The 23,905-nt window shown below is 39.3% G+C and overlaps 3 protein-coding genes across 3 annotated transcripts; all 3 read right to left on the reverse strand.

Moving 5' to 3' along the window:
* Nucleotides 1–291: 291 nt before the first annotated feature.
* On the reverse strand, nucleotides 292–3,802 carry LOC134874915 (zinc finger protein 271-like). The gene is made up of 5 exons (XM_063899192.1): nucleotides 3,784–3,802; nucleotides 3,201–3,332; nucleotides 3,010–3,125; nucleotides 2,092–2,235; nucleotides 292–1,992 (listed from the first exon to the last, which is right to left on the reverse strand). The coding sequence occupies exons 2-5, from the start codon at nucleotides 3,298–3,300 to the stop codon at nucleotides 1,306–1,308; spliced, it is 1,047 nt and encodes a 348-aa protein (XP_063755262.1). The 5' UTR covers nucleotides 3,301–3,332; nucleotides 3,784–3,802; the 3' UTR covers nucleotides 292–1,305.
* Nucleotides 3,803–4,271: 469 nt separating this feature from the next.
* ndufv1 (NADH:ubiquinone oxidoreductase core subunit V1) lies at nucleotides 4,272–12,092 on the reverse strand. Its single transcript, XM_063899191.1, has 11 exons — nucleotides 11,979–12,092; nucleotides 11,118–11,227; nucleotides 10,949–11,031; nucleotides 10,623–10,793; nucleotides 10,152–10,335; nucleotides 9,748–9,937; nucleotides 9,230–9,442; nucleotides 7,562–7,728; nucleotides 7,390–7,471; nucleotides 6,557–6,702; nucleotides 4,272–4,535 (listed from the first exon to the last, which is right to left on the reverse strand). The coding sequence occupies exons 2-11, from the start codon at nucleotides 11,220–11,222 to the stop codon at nucleotides 4,452–4,454; spliced, it is 1,425 nt and encodes a 474-aa protein (XP_063755261.1). The 5' UTR covers nucleotides 11,223–11,227; nucleotides 11,979–12,092; the 3' UTR covers nucleotides 4,272–4,451.
* A 532-nt stretch (nucleotides 12,093–12,624) lies between these two features.
* On the reverse strand, nucleotides 12,625–21,996 carry hcn3 (hyperpolarization activated cyclic nucleotide-gated potassium channel 3). Its single transcript, XM_063899190.1, has 7 exons — nucleotides 21,006–21,996; nucleotides 16,700–17,129; nucleotides 16,446–16,607; nucleotides 15,645–15,863; nucleotides 14,966–15,112; nucleotides 14,609–14,849; nucleotides 12,625–13,879 (listed from the first exon to the last, which is right to left on the reverse strand). The coding sequence occupies exons 1-7, from the start codon at nucleotides 21,488–21,490 to the stop codon at nucleotides 13,677–13,679; spliced, it is 1,887 nt and encodes a 628-aa protein (XP_063755260.1). The 5' UTR covers nucleotides 21,491–21,996; the 3' UTR covers nucleotides 12,625–13,676.
* Nucleotides 21,997–23,905: the final 1,909 nt, after the last annotated feature.

Raw genomic sequence — 23,905 nt, forward strand, 5'->3', positions numbered from 1 at the left:
TAAAGGTTGTGAACTTTCTAGTGTATGAATTTCTGATCATTATAGTAAAAGCATAGGCACAGTGCTGCTGCGCATTGTTTTTTCATGAATAGTAGTAACTGCGTTTCTTTTATCATATATTGTCACAATGTGCAATGCGTTTTCATGATTAAACATGAAACCAGTTTTCCTCAAAAAGAGAACTGTAGTGTCATGTTTTATCCTTGAAACATAATGCAGTGATGTGTAAGGATTTTTTAGAAAATATGAAATATCACATGAGATAATGATTTTAACTTTTCACCCAAACTATTTATTGTTTTGATTGATACAGTGAACATGTATAGATTATTATATATAGCTGAATTAAACTAATACAACGGCTAAGCAAACTGAAAGCTTAATAGTGGAAGTTTCAGCGTGACAAAACGAACACACCACAAAGACTAACACTAAAAAATCCCCTACTTCCACCTTATGCGTGTGTGCGTTATGAGTAAGGTCCAGTTGGCTAAACAGCAGTACACCTAAATAAACTGATTATTTACTTAACCATGGACAGAATATCTGTCCTACTTAAGCTATGATAAGACACTATACACACTTACTACTTTTGCCTATATTTTTGGTGAATTGCATCGCTCTATGCAATGGTTGGTATGGTTGCTTCACCTAACTGCTTGTAATGTGGTCCAAAATCTGAATGTTTTTCTGAAAGTTGCCAAAATGTTGAGCTCACTTCTTTTCATTCACATGGAATACTTTCCCTAAAAAATAAAACTAAAACCTAAAAAACTTTCTCACACACACACACACAAAAGAAACATAACTATTGTATAATGCAACAATTATTTACTTTTGAAAAGAGACAAGTCTTGCAGATTACATTATGGAAGTCCCTTAGTACAAACATCTATACAGTGTCCATTTATTGGATTTTATGATTTGTAGGATTTACATACTGTGTAATTGTCACCCCTATGTGTACATACTGAAAATAATACACTTAAATAAAAAACATTCCAAACTTGAGGGAAATGAACTAGTTGGTTCAGTTAAAATAGACAGCCAAAAGGGCCTTGTGACACAAGGTTATATTGGACATAAATCATAGTTATGTATAGATCAGAGGAGCGTTTTACTCCCAAGTGCAGGATGTTTTTCTAACAGCACTTGAAAAACAGCATTGCAGAAACATTCTCCATAAATGAAGTGTTGCATAACTGCTTCAAAGACTCTTATCCTAAACTATTCACACGAAAATGTTGTACCTACACTAAATAAGATGCTGTACGAAACATCCTGAATTATGTTGTTCCCCATATACTATCTTTTTTCTTCTGCCTCCTCTCCTTCAGTGTGGGTGTTCTGGTGGGCCTTAAGGGTGCTTTCTCGTGCAAAGCTCTTTCCACAGGTGGGGCAGGTGTAGCCCGAGTGGTGATCCCTGGCCATGTGTGCTTTTAGCTGCTCAGGCCGAGCGAAGCTCTCTTCACATGCTCTGCATGTGTGAGCATTGCATGGGGGAGGCCCATGTAACTCCCTTTTGTGTGCCCGCAGGGCTGCAACAGAAGGGAATATTAGGTCACAATTTGCCTCCGAACAAGGAATCTTGAGCTCTGGTTGCAGCTCAGCGCAGGGGCTACCCTCTGTCGAAGAATCATTGTCTTCTTCGCATTCCCCTGCTTCCTCTTCTTGTTTGATCTTCTTGCTTTCAACCAACTCTACTTGAGTGGCATTCTTAGGTTTGCGACCGCGTTTTTTGCTTTGTGGCTTAACGTCACAGTTTATATCATTGGCAAATCTCTCCTGATGCTCCAGGAGCTCTTCTTCTGTCAAGAAACCACTACTGCATTTGCAGCATTGAAAGGTGTGGATGTCATCAGCCACTATGGGGTTCTGTGGGTGCACTGCCAGGCGATGGTTGCGAAGGCGGGAAGGGCTGGGGAACAATGCACCACAGTCTCGGCAGGGACACCGTCGTTCTATGCAGTCATGTCGTCTGTGTTTGTTCAGCTGAAACACATTAAACATTAGTCATACACAATCAACAATTATTTTGTCGGTTCCCAAGCACAGAAAAATGGTTTAACATGTCGTCTGCGGCATCCTCACCTCTGTGAAGGTAAAGAAGTTATTCTGGCAGTAGGCACAGAGGAAGGGTTTCTCCTCGGTACTGTGGGTGGCCTGGTGCTGACTGAGCTCCTCAGAGAAGGGGAAGCTCTTGTCACACTTATAGCAAGTAAAGACTGTATCGGTCTGCGAAATAATGAGAAGAAAATGTGTTACAAATATGAAATCCCAAATCAAGGCGTGATTCAGCAGTTTTATTTAAAATTATGAATTAAAAGTTTCTAAGGGTTAACTGAAGAAAATTGTATTTCTTTTCCTCAGATATTCTCAAAACAAATAACATCCTCACTCTAACCCAAAATGATATTTTTTGTACAAAAAAGACAAAATCATGAACAATATTTGCACAGCCTTATGATACATCAGCTTGGCCAATATTGGCTTACCACCATATACAATCTCTTATCCACAGGTATATTGGTATAACTCCATGTGGCAGGGGGTAAGTCGTGCTAATTTTGAGGGATCCATCCATCTCCTCCTGCTTTTCCGTCAGGGTTGCGGATGTAACAGCTCCAGCGGATCATGTTTCATATTCATTTTTAGGAAAAGGAGTAGTATTCAAAACATTTAACATAGCTCTATAGCTATTTTAGCTTTGTATACGCGTGTAAAGCTTAGAATATAATCAATCCACCAGTAAATGTATCATTTCACTGTGGACAACATTATTTGAACATCGACCTCGTGCCCATTGTGAATGCCTCTGCAAATGAACTTATCATTTATTAATTTTAATAATTGTGTGCAGCTTTATAAAGAATGTTCAAAACATCATATTGGATTTTGCATTTTCAGTTTTTCTCAAACTCAATGGAAGAGAAGATATGGACAAGTCTTTAACAGCTCACTACTTAAATCCTGGAATTTCTTTAAATGTTTCAGACTACTTTTCCCTACCTGCTGCAGGTGCTGTTTGTACTGGTCCCGGTGACTCTTCCTCATGTGTCTCTCCTTTGCTTTTGAATTAGTGAAGGTTATGAAGCACTGGAAACACTGTAGACTCTCATGCTGATCTGCATCCCAACGACATGAATTAGGTTAACATACCCCATATCGAGTATGAACTGTGCATTTAAATATTAGCTTACAGGACTGCAGAGGGGCGACCACGGGCTCAGACTTGTTCTCCGCTGAGGTGGATCTCTTGTCACTCCCAACAACGACTTGCTCCATCTTCAACATTGCCATGCTTCTTTCAGACACAACTTGGTTACATGTAGCTGTAACATAGGAACACACTGTTGTTTACACAATGGACATGCATTCTTCATGTAACATAACAGGAAATGACTGCAGAAAGGCTAGCATGGAGATAACCCGCATTTCAGGTATTGGGATGCTTCATATTGTTATACAAAGACTGGAGAATGGGAAATTGTCTCAATTTAAAATACTTTGTAAAATACATACACATCTAATATGATATATATATAATATAATTTGTTCGCGGTAAACAATAAAAACGAACAAATAGCTATCATCAGGCTATTGACAGGAGGACAAGAGGCATGGTTACTGTTTCTCAAGCACAGCTTCCACTGAAATCGAGATGGTTGTGCTTGCATATTTTAACAATATTTTTAACAGTTGTACCATGTGGATACTTTCGTGTTGTAAATAAGAATTTAAGAGCTCCTGGAATATGAAACATTGTGAATAATTTTGACATACGTCTTTGTAAACAATTCAAAAAGGCATCCATTTCTTACCGCAAAATACGTCCACCGAAATGAAGCGGCAGTGAGTTTTCTGCCCCTGTCACGTGACGTGGACATGGCTGCGGACCACGGAGCTATCGCGAGATTTGGAAATTGTAGGTTTTTTTTATGGTTATATGTTACTGTTTTTTAGGACATACATTTTACTTTATTTCCGACATTCAGTTGTATTTAATAAAGTCCATATCAGTATCTTCCTACTATAATTTATTCTAATTTCATTTTATAAAAAGGTCAACACTCTTAACAAAACAAAACAAAAAAATCATACTTCTGTTGTCAAACATTTGTTAGTACATAAAAAAAACCATTTGCAATATAACTGTAGTGCTTCAGTTTTTGGTGGAAATGATTATAAAAAAGCGGTTTTTCATTTCCACAATATTATACAAGTAAAACATTTTTGAAGACCACAAATTAGAAAGACACAACAAAGGATAGTTTAAGGTTCATAGAATTTTATTGGTATTTTCACCACACAAGGCAGACACATCAACACAAAAGTTGATGATGAGGTGATAAGACGGCACATTATCGCTTTAAATAGTTTTTGAATTACAGAAGCACAGGGTTAAGGGAAAATAAAGCAGAAGAACGAGTTCAAGGAGTTAAATGAGCCATTTAAGCTCTGGCCTGCTGCTGCTGCTGCTGCTGGTGTTCAGCAATTCGGCTTTCCATCACAGGCCTGAAGTGCCTGATCAATCCCTGAGAAGGTAAAGAGCAAACAAAGGAAAATAGTAAATTAATAAAGCAGAGCAATAACAGCTTTACATCAAACATATACAATATCTGTGGAAGTCTTGATTCGTAAGTGTTAATAGTGTAATTTCCATCTTAAAAAGACAGAGGACCTCCTGTACATATATATATACAGTGGGGCAAAAAAGTATTTAGTCAGCCACCAATTGTGCAAGTTCTCCCATTTAAAAAGATGAGAGATGCCTGTAATTCCCATCATAGGTACACTTCAACTATGAGAGACAGAATGGGGGAAACAATCCAGAAAATCACATTGTAGGATTTGTAATGAATTAATTGGTAAATTCCTCGGTAAAATAAGTATATGGTCACCTACAAACAAGCAAGATTTCTGGCTCTCACAGACCTGTAACTTCTTCTTTAAGAGGCTCCTCTGTCCTCCACTCGTTACCTGTATTAATGGCACCTTTTTGAACTCGTTATCAGTATAAAAGACACCTGTCCACAACCTCAGACAGTCATACTCCAAACTCCACTATGGCCAAGACCAAAGAGCTGTCAAAGGAGACCAGAGACAAAATTGTAGACCTGCACCAGGCTGGGAAAACTGAATATGCAATAGGTAAGCAGCTTGGTGTGAAGAAATCAACTGTGGGAGCAATTATTAGAAAATGGAAGACATACAAGACCACTGCTAATCTCCCTCCATCTGGGGCTCCACGCAAGATCTCACCCCGTGGGGTCAAAATGATCACAAGAACGGTGAGCAAAAATCCCAGAACCACACGGGGGGACATAGTGAATGACCTGCAGAGAGTTGGGACCAAAGTAACAGAGGCTACCATCAGTAACACACTACGCCGCCAGGGACTGAAATCCTGCAGTTCCAGACGTGTCCCCCTGCTTAAGCCAGTACATGTCCAGGCCCGTCTGAAGTTTGCTAGAGGGCATTTGGATGATCCAGAAGAGGATTGGGAGAATGTCATATGGTCAGATGAAACCAAAATAGAAATTTTTGGTAAAAACTCAACTCGTTGTGTTTGGAGGAGAAAGAATGCAGAGTTGCATCCAAAGAACACCATACCTACTGTGAAGCATGGGGGTGGAAACATCATGCTTTGGGGCTGTTTCTCTGCAAAGGGACCAGGACGACTGATCCGTGTAAAGGAAAGAATGAATGGGGCCATGTATCGTGAGATTTTGAGTGAAAACCTCCTTCCATCAGCAAGGGCACTGAAGATGAAGCGTGGCTGGGTCTTTCAGCATGACAATGATCCCAAACACACCGCCAGGGCAACGAAGGAGTGGCTTCGTAAGAAGCATTTCAAGGTCCTGGAGTGGCCTAGCCAGTCTCCAGATCTCAACCCCATAGAAAATCTTTGGAGGGAGTTGAAACTCTGTGCTGCCCAGCAACAGCCCCAAAACATCACTGCTTTAGAGGAGATCTGCATGGAGGAATGGGCCAAAATACCAGCAACAGTGTGTGAAAACCTTGTGAAGACTTACAGAAAACGTTTGACCTCGGTCATTGCCAACAAAGGGTATATCACAAAGTATTGAGATGAACTTTTGTTATTGACCAAATACTTATTTTCCACAATAATTAGAAAATAAATTCTTTAAAAATCCTACAATGTGATTTCCTGGATTTTTTTTCTCATTTTGTCTCTCATAGTTGAGGTGTACCTATGATTACAGGCCTCTCTCATCTTTTTAAATGGGAGAACTTGCACAATTGGTGGCTGACTAAATACTTTTTTGCCCCACTGTATATAGTGACATATTGTATAGAATGTTTTTGTAATTGTGTTGGAGAGCTGTTTATTGAATTCAATAGTAATTGTGTGTGCTCTCAATAGGGACGTAGACAAAAATCTAGATTTTTTCAATGTAATACAACACAATTTAAAAACACCAAATACTGCAGCCTGTAAAAGGTCAACCTATTAATGTCCCGAAATTCCCCCAATAAATCTTTCAATGATCCTCTTAGCATGCCAATGCGTTATGACAGTAAAAGTGCTTACCTGCACTGGCCAAGCCGCACCATCTCCCAGGGCACAGATAGTGTGTCCCTCAATCTGCTTACTGAGCTCCCAAATCATGTCAATCTCTGCTGGCCGTGCATTACCACTCACAAAACGCCACATCATGTTATTCATCCAGTCCACTCCTACAGATAATCACAAAAGGAACATTTAGAAGTTCGTTGACGGTATTATAACACACGGGGAAAAAGTAATGTGTGTAAAGTGTAAGTGGTAGTGGGGTTGTATGACGTACATATCTATTGGCAGTGTGTTACCAACAGTGAATGGAAATTGGCATGGCCTCAGTTTGGAGAAACACACGGATTTATGGGCACAGAAGCTAAGCAATGTATTGCTGTGGACATGTAGTAGCGCAATGTATCTTAAAAACATTTATTTTTACTTCATAGATCACAGAAGTAACTGTGCTATACCACTGCCTTAATCTGTTAGTTTTTTGTGTTACTCTATGACTTTAGCAATTCAAATGCTCGATCAGATCCGCTAAAGGCACAAATTAACACCAAAATATCAGATAGATGCAGTGGAAGACCAGTAAATCCTGTTTTCTGCAAAGTAAAATGACAGGTTTTTTTTATGAGTCTGATCCGTTTATACATAGACAACGGCACCAGTTCCCTGCCGGAATAGCACCATCTAACGCCAAGGTAAAGCTGTGACAATATTAAACATATAGCATACACTTGAACTGATAATCATTTAGGTAGATGGGATTTTTTTTAGGTGGGTGCATATGGATAAGTTCTGCATACAGCCCTACATAAAAAAATCTGAACCGGCAGAATAAATGACACTAAGGTGGCACTTACCTTCTCTGCAGGGCGTGCACTGGCCGCAGCTCTCATGCTTGTAGAACTCAATCAGGCGGGCAATGGCTCTAATGATGTCAGTCTGCAAAAAACAAAGCACCCCCCATTGTAAGAGATGTTTGAGCATTTCTTTATGCAAGATGTATTATGTAGCAGAGATGACAAAACGTACAGATTTGTCCATAACAATGATTGCAGCGGTGCCCAGGCCGGTCTGAGCCTGGAGGAGGCCGTCAAAGTCCATCAGCACCTCTGCACATACGTCCTTGGGAATGAGGGGGGTGGAGGAGCCACCAGGGATAATAGCCAACAGGTTATCCCAACCTCCACGCACGCCACCTAACAGACGGATGGTCATAAAAATTAAAGAAACTGCATTCACGTAAGAGTGTGCTTATGTTGAATCATATTAATTGTTTAGAGCAGGGGTATTCAAATAAAATTCAACGAGGTCAAGTTAGAGAAAAGTTTCACATTTTGACTTAACAGTGGGCAGTGAATGAATGGGTCACGATCCTGTTGGACTGGTCATATTGAGCTCGGAGACTGCTTATTTTTTGTGACCTCAGTTGTGACTTGAGTGGGTGTGTTTGGTCAAAGACTTTGTGTTTTGTCTCATAGTGGCACTTCACATTGCCACTTTTAAAGAGCACCACGGTCTCTAAACAAATGAGACACACTGGTTTTGTGCTCTTAGGGGTGGGCGATACTGCAAAATTTGGTATCGATCCAATACCAAGTAGATACAGGGCCAGTATTGTCGATACCGATACTTTTTACTTAGAAAAGCAGCTAATCTAAGTTCTCTTTAGGGTGGGTTTTCAGGTGTTTGTTCATTTGTGGTGTTGCAAACATCGCAGCTTGCAGTGTTTTGATCTGCAACGAAATAACACCAAACAGCGCTCCTCTTCCTCTCTGCCATCATGCAGCCATCAGTGCACTGCTGGGTCACATGACTGCAGGGCGGCAACACTCACAGTATAGCAGGGGAGGGGCAAAGGGAGATGAGCGGTGTTTGCACATGCACAACCACTATGATACAAAGGGAGAAGTGTACTGAATCTAGAGAAGACAAACTGAAACTTGAGTATCAAGCTCATCGCGCAAGTATAGATCGATACTGATACCAACGCTGGTATCGATACATCCCAGTGGGGCCGGATGAACAGAAATGAGTCCGTCCACTCAGGGTGGAAATTTAAATTTGTGTGACAGTAAAATCAATCATATTGAAGGCTCAGTTTGTTCAGCCAAAATAAAATAATTCTCTGATGTTCATTGGGAATGTTCATTAAAATCAATTCAGGTTATTTAGCATTGTTATTTTTGGCAGTTATGTTCAGCCAAAGCACTTTTGTAGTTTTGTAATTGTTGTTATATATATATATCTATGGGCACATAGGCCTTTAATTATTAGTCGAATAATACTAATAATAGTACTACTACTACTAATGATAATAATAATAATAATCAACATAATGTGAATACTAGACATAATATTAACAATAATAATAATGATAATAATAGTTATTATAGTATTTATAATAATAATAATAATAATAATAATAATAATAATAATAATAATTATAATAATATCTATCTATCTACACAAAGGGGCGTGGGCGTGTCGTTGGGGTGGGCAGGGCCAGGCCAGTTGGGCCTCCTAACCCCAAAGTCTGACATGACGGGGCCCCAGGACAAAGAAGTTTCAGAAAGGCTGGTTTAGAGGATGAACCGCTCATTGCAGATACGCAAATGAAGCATTTAGATTTAACTTTCAATTCAAGTTAAGTAGGCTCCTCATTGATACATTTTGTGTCATACTTAGTGCCATATGTACCTGCATGCCTCTCGATGAGTTCTTTCAGGGGGATAGACATCTCCTCCTCTACAGTGCAGGGGGTGTTAACATGGCCAGAGATGTTGAAGAGCTTTGTGCCAGAGTTTCTCTCTCTGCCAAAGCCCAGAAACCACGATCCGCCGCGACGACAGATGGTGGGCGCCACAGATACAGTCTCCACATTGGCAACAGTTGTTGGGCAACCGAACACACCTTTAAGAAACCAGCAGAGGAGAGGAAGATATTTCAGTAATGCGTTTATTCAGAAAAAACACGAGTCCAACATCAGTTTGTCACAAAACCGTCATTTATCACTTTTTTAAGACACCTTGAAAATATTGATATAAAATTGTTTCAGCCAAAGCACATGAGAAGAGAGACAGGCATAACACTGAGAGCCACAGGAGGCAGGGTTTCTCATGCGCTGCAGCAACTTCTGTCTGTACGGGCCAATTTTTCCTCCATGTTTCCATATTTTAGGCTACACCATTCAAACATCTCTCTGACCATGAACTCACCAACATCAGCAGGAAACGGGGGCTTCAGGCGGGGCTTTCCCTGCTTCCCCTCAATTGACTCAATGAGAGCGGTCTCCTCTCCACAGATGTACGCTCCAGCACCACGTATCACAAACACATCGAAGTCATAACCGGATTCACAGGCGTTCTTGCCAATGAACCCAGCTGCATAGGCCTCATTGACTGCCACCTAGGGGCACAAAATTTAAAATAGAAGAGTTAAACGGGATGACCGCTACAGTCATGAGCAGTAAAGTCAAAAATTAACCCAATTATGAAAACACAGGTATACAGATACATGTTAACAACATTTTTTCCATCAACTGATTTGGATCAATCGAATGTACTTTTTTCACACAGCATTTTAAAGTTTATACATCAAGTTTCATTCAATCCATCTCTACCTGCAGGTTGGATGACTCGTTGTAGAACTCTCCTCTGATATAAATATAAGCAGCACGCGCCCCCATGGCCCTCCCAGCCACCAGGCAGCCCTCCACCAGCTTGTGTGGGTCATGACGCATGATCTCCCTGTCTTTACAGGTGCCAGGTTCTCCCTCATCTGCGTTCACCACCAGATACTTTGGCCTAAAGCAAGAAACCAGAATCGGGTTAAATAGAGAAAAGCAAACTCCAACTTGATTGCAAAAGACAATGTGGGTTAATGTTACGTGAATTCAATAGACTGCAAAATCTGATCTTAATCGCTTTAAGCTGGCTAGTGGGAGGGAATTGATGAAAAAAACATTGTTCAAGCGTTGATTCAAATATCGAGCTAACTGAAGTAAACAGATGCAAAAAGAATACAATCAATCCTAAGTAATGGTAATTTAAATGCAAAAGAAGCGACTGAGTGCATCTGTCTCCTTTCTGACCTTCCATCGCTGGGCTTATTCATGAAGCTCCACTTCATGCCAGTAGGGAAACCAGCACCACCTCTTCCACGCAGTCCAGAAACCTTGACCTCATTGAGGATCCAGTCGACTCCCTTCAAAAGGATCTCCTTAGTTTTGTACCAGTCGCCACGCTTCAATGCCCCCTTCAGCCTGAAACACAAACATAAGTGAGGATAATGATCTGTTTTTTTAAGATATTAGCATAGCATAACTGAAATTCTTATTTCACTTTTAGTGATCAGAACATTATTCTGTATTGTGTAAGATTGTATAGAGCACATGGGAATAACGTGAGGGGGTGTCACCTCCAGTCATGGCGGCCATAAAGGTTAGTAAAAATTCTGTCCTGATCTGCCAGGGGTCCAAATGTTGTTTTCTTAGGAGCACTCTAGGAACATAAGACACCACATCATTAATGTTAACATTCAACTCTATTATTACTTTTTCCGTTTTGACTAAAAGCAGTACAGCTACCTGTGCCGTGCTGTTGAATCGAGTGATAGCGGTCACTCCACCTTGAGTGACAGCAGCTGGAACGCGTGCCACCCCACAAACCACTGCACGAGACAGGGTCAGCATACTTGCTGCATGAGGGAAAGACAATAACATGGAAAATACATTTTACTGATAAATACGTTTTGAATGTAAAAGGTTGCATATTTAAAAAAGCTTTTGAATTCTCATATAAAGTATCGTACAATTAAGAAGTTATGTACTGGTGTCAAAACTAGTATGGGGATAAGTATCGACAACTTATTAAACAGCATCAAAACAAGAGCCGTTGAGTGAGCGCAGTTTATATTTAGGCAACATTTTGTTTCATCACAATAAAACCAACTAACATTAGATCAACATGCATTTTAATGACGGCGACCAAAAGATGTTGGAATGAAACTAGCATAGCTTTGATAGAGACCTTGTGTAACTTGTTATGAAGTGATGTTATGTCAGAGTAAAGTTAGCTAACAAAGGTGAATGCAAGTGCTATTAATGTTATCAGTCATATCGCTCTCAGCTGTAATATTTCCACATATACACACTGAATAATTATGAATAAAGCTAAACTTTTTGCTTCGTTTAGCTGTCTTTTTAAAGCCCACAGTTAGTCCCACGCTGAATACGGAGCTGCTGTTAGCTTGGCGCTAAGGTAAATTAGCTAGCGGTTAACCTTGTAATGTCAGAACAAAAACAGCATATCTAGGACGTAGCATTCAGATATCACATTGACAATATATGAAGCAATTCGTTGATGTAAGCCGTAATAATAACTGCATTGAAAGATATTTAATGATGAAAGCTTATGGTCTAAATGTGCAAATAATCGCTGCTTCTTACCTTCTCTACGATCCGAGTTTATGAAACACTACCGGAAATCAACGACCATAGAACCGGATGCTGTCATCAAAAACCACACACCACTCACATGGAAGAGAACTGCCCACTTATTACAACCATGGATGTATAAGATTACAACGCTTACACTACATGCAGATATTTAACAAACAAAACGTTACGAAATACACAACTGTTTTGCACACATTTTGTAATTTCATTCATCATAAATTTAAAGACTACATTGTTATGGGAGTAGGTCTGGTTTCCTTCTTTACAGGGAAATATAATGTATTTTTAACTCAATTTGAAGCTATACTAAATATCACTTTTCAGAATACTTTAAATAGTCCCAAATTATATTTTACAGTTTAACTGCGGCTAAATATCATAAAATTCTGTGCATTTCTTTAAATTTTTATAACAATAAAGAAATCTGAAATCTGTAGTTATATAATATGACTGTAATGGGAGCTTCTGTGTTTTAATAAGTATAATTTTCAATTGTTTGTTGAAAAGATGATTTACATAAAAAATGTACTTTTTTTACTTGAGTAAAATGTCCGAGTATGTCTTCCGTCAGCGGGGTTGTTTTTGTGTGCAGTCATTTGCGTATAACACATTTCAAACTATTTGTATAGGTAGAAATTGTTGTTTATTATTTATTTGTAGGGATTTGAAGAATTTACATGACATCAACCCTATGAGGATCAGAAGGAGAACGATAGGCTGAGAATTGTGGTTAAAAAAAATACATTTGTGTGGTGGTAAAATTGTTACTGTATACAACTTGAAACTGATTGACATGATTACAAAGCAAAACATCCCATGACTCGATACAGTAACTATAGCAAGTTTGATATGTTTTTTGTGTGTGCTAATATACATTTCAAATGAATGATGTTTTTTTATTTACATTAAATAAAAGGAGGTGACCTTTTTTTAATTACATCTCTGCAAATAAACCTACTCAAGGTTTATTAAAATAACTGAAACAGACTAAGGTGTTATTTGAAAAGAAAGTATAAATGGCATTATATTGGATACTATGAGTACTATGAAATGTGGCAACTTAAACATTGCTGTACAATTTGTCTCTGTACATTTAGAGTTCTTATGTAACAACAGCTTTTTGAATATTAGTGTTAATCCGAGACTTGATACATCCCGCAGACCCGGATCATAGGAATCAGCGCTACATACCGCCCATCTGCTGCTCCCGCTTTCGTCTAAATAAAGCAATGTATAATAGAACTGCAGTCTTAGAAAGCATACAGGCAAATGAAAAGCATTATTATCATTAGGAAAAGTCTATGTTGTGGTTTGCCATTCGTGTAAAAGCATTGAAATCACCCAAAATATAAATTGCTGAAGAAACTACAGATGTTCTCATTTGTAAACTGAACCATGACTCTAACATAAAATGTGTACAAAGATTTACCAGAAATTAAGATTTCAGCTAACATCTTGAGATCCAATTAACAAATTGAAATCATCTGAATGAGCAATAGTTTCAACAAAAATGCAGCACTAATGTGTTTATAAATAAAAATGAGGGTCTCTTTCACTGAGCATTAACGAAACAGCGATCTTTACAATGTACATCAAAGATTTCTTTGTTGCGTGGTCAAATTCAGTCCATGTGTGACAAATATCCTCCACATTTCAGGCAGGAGTCTCTCTCTCTTGCTGCTGAGTGAGTCACTCATCTGGAGGTGGCACAACACTGACTTTGCGAGCCACACGATCCAAGCGGTCCACAGCCACACTCTCAAACGCCCTCCTCATCAGAGGATGCTCCTCCAGGACTTCGTTGAAACTGTCCACACTCAGGGAGTAAAGGCGACAGTAGGTTTCCGCCTTCACAGTGGCTGTGCGTCGTCCTTGGGTCAGTAGGCAGATCTCTAAAACAAGAAATAGGTTTGAGTTTACCCTTTAAAGCATAGTTTGATATTTGGAAAAGTGTCTTCTCTGTTAAATATCCTCAATATAGACGAATATTCATGGAATGTTTTTTAGGGAGGATGTGACGCAGTGGGAAAGTGCACTGATCTTTGATCAGAGGAGTGCAGGTTCGAGCCCCACTGCAGTCAGCGTGTGGTTGTGTCGCTTGGCAAGACATTTCACCCCAAATTGCTTCGTGGCGAATGCCCACAGTATTGAATGTAAGTGAGTTGATTAGGATAAAAGTGACAAATTATATTTACAAATGTCTTTTCACTGCATTTGCAAAAAAAGTAGCTTAAATGTTTATCACAAAAGTAAAAAAAAATCTGTATATAAATCAATCACTTAATGTACTATCAATGTATGTCTAGGATTTATTATATATATATATATATATATATATATATATATATATATATATATATATTAATAATGACTTATTGTTAAAAGGTAGCAGTTGGGAAGGTTATAATAATAGTAATAATATATAAGATTTATATAGCGCTTTTAATAATGCTCAAAGACGCTTTTGGTTTTTGGTTCAGGTTTTATAAGTTAAATGATGTACCCTATTTACCTGTAGTGTGTCCCATTACCAATGGTGAGCAGCAACACAGAGGTACCACAATCAAATAACATCCTATTGATTTGGAACAGCTTTTGGAACAGGTTCATAAATGATTTACCTCCAAAATATGCTCCATCGTTGAGCGTAATCTCCTTGGTGCCACGTGGTATGACAGTGACGCTGCCGTGCTGGATGAAGTACATTTTCCGACCCAGCGTTCCTTCTCGTATGATCAAGTCTGCAGGTTGGAAGACTTCAAAACGCAGCTTGGTCAGGATCACTGTCACAAAATGAGGGTCAGTGTTGGCGAACAGTGGCATGTTGGCTACAAGCCCACGGCAATTATAACTGACAATCTCCTGCATGGTGGAGAGAAAGAGAAGACATTGAGATACTGAAATATTTAGGAAAGAAATAGGAATAGAGAGAGAGCAAGAAAGGGGAAATCTACTTAAAGTACTCATGAAGAACACACCTCCTTCAGTGGATCACTGAGCTCTCCAAGGATACTGTCCTCATCGAACATCTTGCCTTGAAATCGCTGCTCGTAATAATCATGGATCCTCTGTCTTACGTCCGCGGGCAGTTTATGGAAGGACATGTACTGCTCTACCTGCTTATACTGGAAACATTTGCACAAACACACAGAGGTTTGACCTTCATCACGGTACAATTGCAATTCAACAGAGCTGATGTCAGATGTCACATTTCGTCACATTTTGTACCATGTGTTTTTGGAATTATTCCTAAGTATAATCATTATGCCTCATTCTATTCGTTCTGCAGTTTTTTTCTCCAATTTTAAGTGGATTACAATCTCATTTGTAATGGGTATTAGCGTACAGTTATCCACAACAATGGTTTGTCCCTTATCTGTGAAGCTTTATCCTGTGAAAATCCCTAGGAAAGGATCACAGTGAAGCCACAAAATTAATTAGATAATACACATATTCCCTAGGCACTACTGGACAGTTACCATTAATCAAATACGACCAAGTAAGCAACCTTATAACACAAAACATGACTGGGTATTAAACCTCAAAGTCAGAATCACATTATCCTCTATCTGAAGCTCCTGGGACCTGCACAAATCAGCTGTAGGTCAACATTTCTTTAGCTTGGTAATCATATCCTTTCAGAGCAGAAGTGATTACCTTCTCTTGGTATTGGCGATGTGATGCATCCAATGACTGGACCAGGTTAGCTGCATGACCAAGGAACATGGCGTAGCAGGTGGCCCCCACCACCATACTGATCATGGTGAGCCAAACGTCAGTCAGTCCTTCTGGAGGGTGCGCCCCGTATCCTATACACAGCATGTGACTCATGGCCATAAACAGAGCGTAGGAATACTGTAGGTGCCATGTAGAATTCTGTAAAAAAAAACAATAGGAAAGGACAGCCATGCTTTTTATGAGAACATTAACTTTGCTGTAACCACGACTAAATTGGTCAGTAGAGGCAAACAGATGCAGCTTAATAACAGCATTGTACAGATAACATTTCCTTGGAATCATTTTATTTTGTGTTAAATATATGGATTTTAAACATAATTGGTGCACTTGTTCATTTACTTTCCTGCCAAGAGTTACATGAGAAGATAGTCCACCTTGTGTGAAATTTACAGTGTAACAACCAGTAGCCTGTTAGCTAAGCGCAAGATTAAAAAGCTAAGTCTGACCATGTCAAAAGGAAAATAAAGGAATTTATTGTGAGCCTTAAATGGTTATGTATGCCATGTAAAGACACATTCCCTGGTTTAACCCCCTCAATTTAAATACAGTTTGTCTATCAAACAGTATAAAGAAAGAGTATTAATTTGTTGTAAATGAAATGGTTTTTTAATTAAACATCTATTTCCCCCATAATTAGTAAATAGCTTTAGAAATCGCTTTCCATGTTTAAAAATATAAACATGTATGCCTGCGAAAATGTTTTTATGAAGATGTACTCACCACCATGTCATTCTTAGATACCCAACATTCCGGGGGGAAGTCTTGCAGCATTGGCACCATGAAGGTCAGGCAGCCATCCCAGTGGCACAACAGCAGCATCATGCCAATCAAGTTGACTATTCGCACCGCAGCACTGGCCAGGTCATAGGTCATGTGGAAAATCTAAGAGGGAAACAGAGAAAAAACAACTGTTGATTTCGAATGTGTACTGTTCTGTATGTCATTATGGGGTGCGTTTGTCATCCTTCCTTTACCTCCTCCCACTGGTGAATGTAGCGGATGAGGCGAGACAGTCTGAGGAGACGCAGCAGACTGAGGATCTTTGTGAAGCGCACAATGCGGAGGGCGCGGGCGGTGCGGTACACATCAGACGACTCCTGCAGGGACTCCAGATCAACAACAAGGAAGATGTAGTCAACAGGGATGGAGGAGATGAAGTCCACCATGAACCAGGTGCGGAGGTAATGAATGCGGATTTCTTTGGGGTCCAGGGTGATGTGACTGTCCTCTACCGGGATGCCCGTACGGAAATTGAAAACCAGGTCCATGAGGAAGAGAGTGTCAGACAGGACGTTGAAGGTGATCCAGGGCATGGTGTTCTGGTCTTCAAAGAAGGTGATTCCCCACGGCAAGATGACCAGATTGCTCATCATCAACAGCAGCATCACGAGGTCCCAGTAAAACCTGCACAGAACAGGACTGGTGAATGGTTGAGGTTGTGCAGATGTAAAACTGTGAGCAAATCCAGTGTCCATAATCATCTGTCAGCATGAGTTGCCAACTGGACAGCAAGTTACAAGAAAAACTGTACAGTCAACTTCACACTAAATGTTGTCACTATGAAATTGTGCTGAAAACAAGACTGCAGTTTCTACTGTTTGTAAATTAGGATGAGATCATGTGTATGGATGTAAATCAACTTTGAATGTATACTGAGACAACATAAACACATAAGAACACAGACGAAATTGTTCTTAAAATTATAAAATTACAGGGTAACGATTCAAACAAACAATATAAAAATGAGGATTCTCTATTGCAGGTTAACAGAAACACACAATATACAATATTTACAAAGTCAAACCAATTAAAAAACTTGCTGAAAGCCCTGTGGATGCAGGAACAAATGTTACTGGCTCATTTGTGTTTAAATTAAATGAATCATGGTTATCATTAGGATTTTTTGGGCAGGGAGCGTTGCTGAGGGTAAAGGCCTTTCACCCTCCAGGCAGCATGAGGCTTATGGTGAAATCTGTTCACATAATGAGTTAATTAATTGTTGTGGAGTCTGGTAATGTCACGGAGACAATGTTTGTTTTACTGCAGTTCTTGACGTTTGTCTTCATATCAAACCATTATTCTCTAGATAAAGATATACCAGTGACTAGAATGTGTTCAAACACATGCATTTCAATAGTGAATGTGAGCAGGGTGAACCCCCCCCCAGAGATATTTGCCCTGGATAAGAAACAGTTAAAAAATTTAAAAAAGTTAAAATCAACATTTGACTCTAAAAGTTACAGGATTTCATTCTTAAGAAATATGTATTTTTTGGAAATATGCTCATTTGCTTTCTGACAAAGGGTTAGAGAAGTAGATAGGTACTGTCTGCTAGGGAGATTTAAGATTAGTTGGCTAGTTGCCTAGTAGCCGTAACTCCCTAAATCACAAGTTATGGGCAAGTGATCCTGCCCTGCTAAATGAATTTGTTATAAAACACTAGCACACCAGTAGAGTCACACAGAGCTAAACTATTGAACTGTCAAACAACTTTTCTTTACTTTTTCACTATTTTATTTATCTTATTTGCACCATGTATGTGGAGTTGTTGGAGGAGCACGCAACATAAGATTTTCATTGCCAACATATACGCTGTATCTGCTGTGCATATGACAAATAAAACCTTGAAACCTTGAAACCTTGAAACCTAACTGAAAATGCACGATAAGTATTTTTTAACATCTACTATGTGGATGTTACTTGGGGTATGTTTTCATGGACATATTTTTTCTTTGTTTGTGTTGTTTACTTTGTTTTTTGTCTTGTCCCTTTTTACTAGTGGACAGGTGTTCTTAATTACTAAAATGTCTAACTACCTTGAGGTTCAAATAAAGAAACCTAAACTTCTCCAATCTGTATGACAGGCAGATGTATCTCGATACTCACCTGATGGACATTAGAGTTAATTGATCATTCAATGTATTTTACCAAGGAAAAAAGAGAGGAGAAGAACACAATGGAAAGTTTTCCTGGAAATTAGAGAAACTAAAATGGTTTTCATGTCACCTGAAGCCCAATCAGGAGGATGCATGCTATCCAGGGAATGACCCACTTCAGAGTGACCCTTAATCTCATAACAAGCTCCTGCCACAGGAGGAACCCCATCTCATCAAAAATGAATGGCGTTTACCTCATCAAGCTCAATATGAAGACAATGAAGAGAACGTTACTGCTACTGGAAATGTCCGTCACAGTCTGCTGCTTTTAGGATGTCGAAGCCCAGATGTCTGTGCTGCACATTTCTGCACTCATCGCTGTCTGCTTCATGTCATACAAGCCCCACTTTCCTTTAAGTGTCCAGTGTCTCGTTATACATCACAGTACACGGTGTAAGTTTCCTTAGAGATTGTTTCCTTCAAGTGTCAATCAGTTTGTTCTTTCATTACAGAGGCACAGTAACAGAATATGAACCAGGGTATTTTTTTATTACGGATCTACTAAATTTGTGTAAGAATATTTGGGCCAGAAATAAGGAGGAAACATGAACAGCTGTAAGAATGAGTAAATCAGAGGAGACAGATTCTTTTTTTTATGCATTAATATTTCATGTTGATAAAATTGATATTTCTAGATGTAAGTCGACTTTTGCAAATAAAGTAAAGCACACCAAACTAGCACTACTATTTCAATATACTGACAGTTTAACTTCATTATGTACCCTGTGAAAAAATGACCATCTTCTTCAGTCAGTCAAAGCAGAGAAACAGGAAGTTATAAGTGATTTCCTCATTCTCATTCATCGTTATCACCCCATCAATTTCTCGTGTCCGTGTCGTCAGTGTCTACACACTGGTTTACATGACTACTCATCACGTCCTGTCATGTTGTAGCAGATTAGTGTTTGCTTAAGTATGAGTGAGAAGCGGAGTTAATTCTGCTGAATGAAAACCTTTTAGACGTTTTCAGCTATTAATAACAGCAGGAGTTGAGCATAAATAGGAGTGTGGTTTTATAGCATTTGATGTTGAATCTAAATCCAGGATAGAATTGGTTTAGGAAGAATAATAGATCTCACGAAAGCGGTTAAAAGTAGTTCCATATAATGTAATCCCAACGCCCTCTTTTGTAGTCCAGTGATTTACCTTTGTCGGCACTCTTCCTCTCCTCATTCTATAGCTGAGCACCAACATTTGATATGAGAACTCCATTTGAAGGTGAAAGTTGGAGCATAAGGTTTAAGGAGAGCAGGCCTTTGGTAATCCCCCCTTCAGCTGTCTGTGTATTATTGCATAATAGAGCAAGATTGGAATTATAGGGATTCTTATGGGCAATAATCCCTCTGCACGGGTTTATCCTCTATGTCTGGCACAGGCCTGATGTTTAAAAATTGTTTAAATTTGATAGTGCCCACGGAAACAGATTGCTTGGAGCAAGGCTACTATAATGACACTTTCCCCAAAACAGAATTATCTGGTAAATCCTCGAGAATTGAGGCTCAACTGCAGAAGAAAAGATTGGAGGTTTTTCAAATGAAATACATTAGATCACTTGGATTTAACGGATCAATGAATTTAGATCTCCCTTCCTGCTTGGTAAACAGGGAGAAAGGGAGTTACACTGGTATCATTAATCCAGATGATCTTGCCCCATATACTGTATCACTAATCAAATCCCTTTATCGCCTTATCATGTGCTATGGACCATCAGCTGCGGGCTGCCCTTGGAATAATTGGATCTGAACACAATCACAGGCTGTTAAGATGAAACAAGGGAAGTATGTAAAAGATGAATGACAAATTGTAGAATCCTGTATACTGACAAGTGCACAAAATTGCATTTCTGTCCATTTTAAAGTGGCAATATAAATCTATTTTTGCTTTTAACCTATTGTTATGATGTGATGTTGATTGCACAATGTAAGATAAAAATATCATTGGTGTTTGGCTTGTTTTACTATAAGTCTTGCTTTGACCATGCAAAACTGTCTACAATTTCTCCACGGAAATTGAAGGGTCGATTGACAGCACATAAGAAGTGCGTCAATCATTGCACAACGAAAACAAGGAAAGTTATTTTGTTTTCCCTGTATCAGCAGATATGCCCAGTTACCAAAGAGTATCAAAATGCAGTGTGTCCCATCTGTAGTGTCACTAGTTGCCACGCTCTGAGAAAAACGGAAAGCAATCAAGTAGTTTTGTGTCACAAACAATAATATTATTTGGAAATGCTGAGGAGGGGGGAGTTGAAAAGTTGTCTGTTTCCACTTTAATAAGAGATAATATAGACAAACTTTCCCACACACAGCATTGAAATCTGGGGGAGACTGTGAATCATTATTACCTGAAGTCACTGTAAGGATGGATGATCCACACTCCAAAGCTTTTGACCCTGGCCTGCTCAGCTGCAACACCCTTATGGCTGCCGAACATGCGCAGGGAGAACTTGTTGACCCCGGGCTGTAGCATTGAGCCAAACTTCTTCTGGAAGTAGTTGGACTTGTCCTCTGAGGGCCCTATGTCATCCCCCTCCTCATCCTCCCTGACCTCCCTGCCCTCCTCCTTGGTTTCCAGCAGGCCATCTGGATCTGCTGTGTAGTCGTCATTGTGAGTCTGAACCAAGGAGAAGAGCGTCTTGGTCACATCAGCCTTCTTCTCCGACTTCAAGGAGGGGGTACCAGGCGGGCTCGCCCTCTGGGAGCCACTTCTCCATCTCGAGAAGCGGAGGCTGCCCCAGCTACGGTACCTGGGGGTCTCAATTATGTGAGATGGACTCTCGTCAATGTTCCTTTGGTCATCTGTACTCCTTGAGAGGCTTGACATTTTCATAACTTGCACTTTTCACTGAGCTTTTAAAAAGTTTGCTCTGTTGATGATTTAGCGTGTAGGGGCCTGATTTTAACTTACTGTTTCTGATTTCTGTAATTGTTAACAGCATTAACAAAATAACTTAAGCAGATTGTAAAAAAAATACATGCCACTATTTTAAAAACAATAACTAAAACAGTGTCACCGACGTAACCTAAAAAAACACAGTAACGTATAGGGAAGTCACCCAGCTCTCTATAGAGTTAATGCCACACATACGTTGTCTCAAAATAATGTATAACAGAAACAGTGACTTTCTCTTCCCGATTTTCACATAATAAATCCATAAAAAGTTGCAGCGTAAAAAAAGTACTTTCCTGTCATGGATAGGACCTCCTCCACGTAAAGAATAAAAACTTGGTCCGCGGATGTATTTTGTCTCCCTTTGTTTGACCATCAGAGGACGGACGCAAATTGACGGACAGGGCTCAGTAGCCTTCATAATCGGCTTGTTGGCATAACTGCGTCCACTCACCTCTCTCCTCCTCCCACCTCATCGTCCTCCCCCCTCCGGTAGAAGAGCCCTCCCTTCTCGGGGAAGAGTCCCGGGGTGGTGATGCGGCTGAAGGTCCGGTTGCCCAGCCCTATCATTACCGGAAACAATGTACTTCTTTTAAAACTACTGTGCTCCATGCCTGCGTATTGTCAGGCTCGATATTCCTCTGATACACGGTACACTGACTGTTAATCAGAATTTTACCGATTTTTTTTCACAACAACCATTTCCAAAGCGTACATTTTTAATATAAATGTGCTATTAAAACATACTACCTTAGTTTTTAAAGTCCGTATTTTTTATTTAAGAGACCCACGGTTTTACAGACACTTAATTATTAATAACTGTACAAAAACAAAATAACAACTTTTGTGACTAAGTCTCACATTTTAAATGAGCCTATTGTGTCTATGGTTTTATATGGATTCATAAGACTTGATGGAGATAATGTGAAATGGCACCCTCAAAAGTCAAAATAGGGACCCAGACGCCAAACAGATTACGTTAAAACATAGCCTATGTTTACATTTAAGATACAAATGACTGCACTTAGAAAAGTACCTTATTTAAAGTTGATGAGAGACTAGACTCTCCCTTTGGGTCGAGACCTCAAGTTACGGTCTCCAAAGTTTCACAAAGGTTCACAGGGCCCTCTTGATTTTTATGGGAAGTAACACAACTTTTTTGATTTGCAGTTGGCCCAGTATTTCACAGGATGAGGGCACAGTGAAGTATCTATTTCTATATATCTAACATTTCAGAGACAAATGATTGTGTTAAGCTTTCTAGGAACAACAGAAAAACTCATCTCTTTTGCAATATTCAAAGGAATTGGCTCAAAATTACATTAAATGTACACAACCTTTTTGCAGATTGCTTTCAGTGTTTGGGGTAATTGTTATGTTCATCGGATACTTAATAGTAAATACACACGTGTAAACATACACAGCCTTTCTGTGAACAGGTCAATCTTCACTTAGACCCCCTGTGTTAGATCACATTTCACCTTTGTTGGTCCATGCATGCTCTTTAGTGTCCGATCACATTTACACCTGTAACTCCTAACAGGAACATTTGAGAAGCTGCTGGCCCAATTACTGTCAGTCTGTACTGCAGTGTTTTGGAAATCAAGTAAAAATGTATGAGATAGTATTAATTAATATGATGATGATAAAACATTACAAATATAAGATGATTAGAAATCAAGATGGGTACAGAGTTCCAGTATTAAAATGTTGTATGATTGCTGTCCAATTTACATTAGACATGGGCCGAAAACAGAGAGAAAAAATGTGTGAAATATAAACAAATAGTTCACATTTTGGGATGTACACTTTTTTGCTGAGAGTAAACATTAAAGCTTGAAGCCGGTTAATAATAATAATTCATGTTATTTATGTGCGCGTTTCTAAACACTCAATGTCACCAGTTAGCATTAAGCCTGGCTCTGTTCAGCGAAAGCTCAGTAATGGTGTACCCCCCTGATGTGTTGTTACAAAGCATGATGGGCACAAGTTGGAAAATAAAATTATGGTAGGAAATATCATACCTTGATGTTTTCATGTTAACTTAAGTGTTTTTGTAATGGATGCTTCATTTAGTTCCCAATCTGATTTTTAAAAAATGCTGGATTCCAACAGAGCTTAATGCTTTGTCCTTTCACACATGGTAATATTATATGATCATGTGAGATGAGGAGAAATAACACTGAAGGGACGGACAAAAAGCATAAGAATTTGGTCTGCTGTGTTTGTCAAATATATATCAGGTGACCTTCAGGCACAGGGAAAGCTCATGACATGTTTGAAAGTGATGTGAAACTTGTCTAAGAAGAATATTCAGAAGAATAACGAGAATCCTTGTGCTTCTTAAGCAAAAGA

Source organism: Eleginops maclovinus, chromosome 13 (genome assembly GCF_036324505.1).
Source record: "Eleginops maclovinus isolate JMC-PN-2008 ecotype Puerto Natales chromosome 13, JC_Emac_rtc_rv5, whole genome shotgun sequence".
NCBI lineage: Eukaryota > Metazoa > Chordata > Actinopteri > Perciformes > Eleginopidae > Eleginops > Eleginops maclovinus.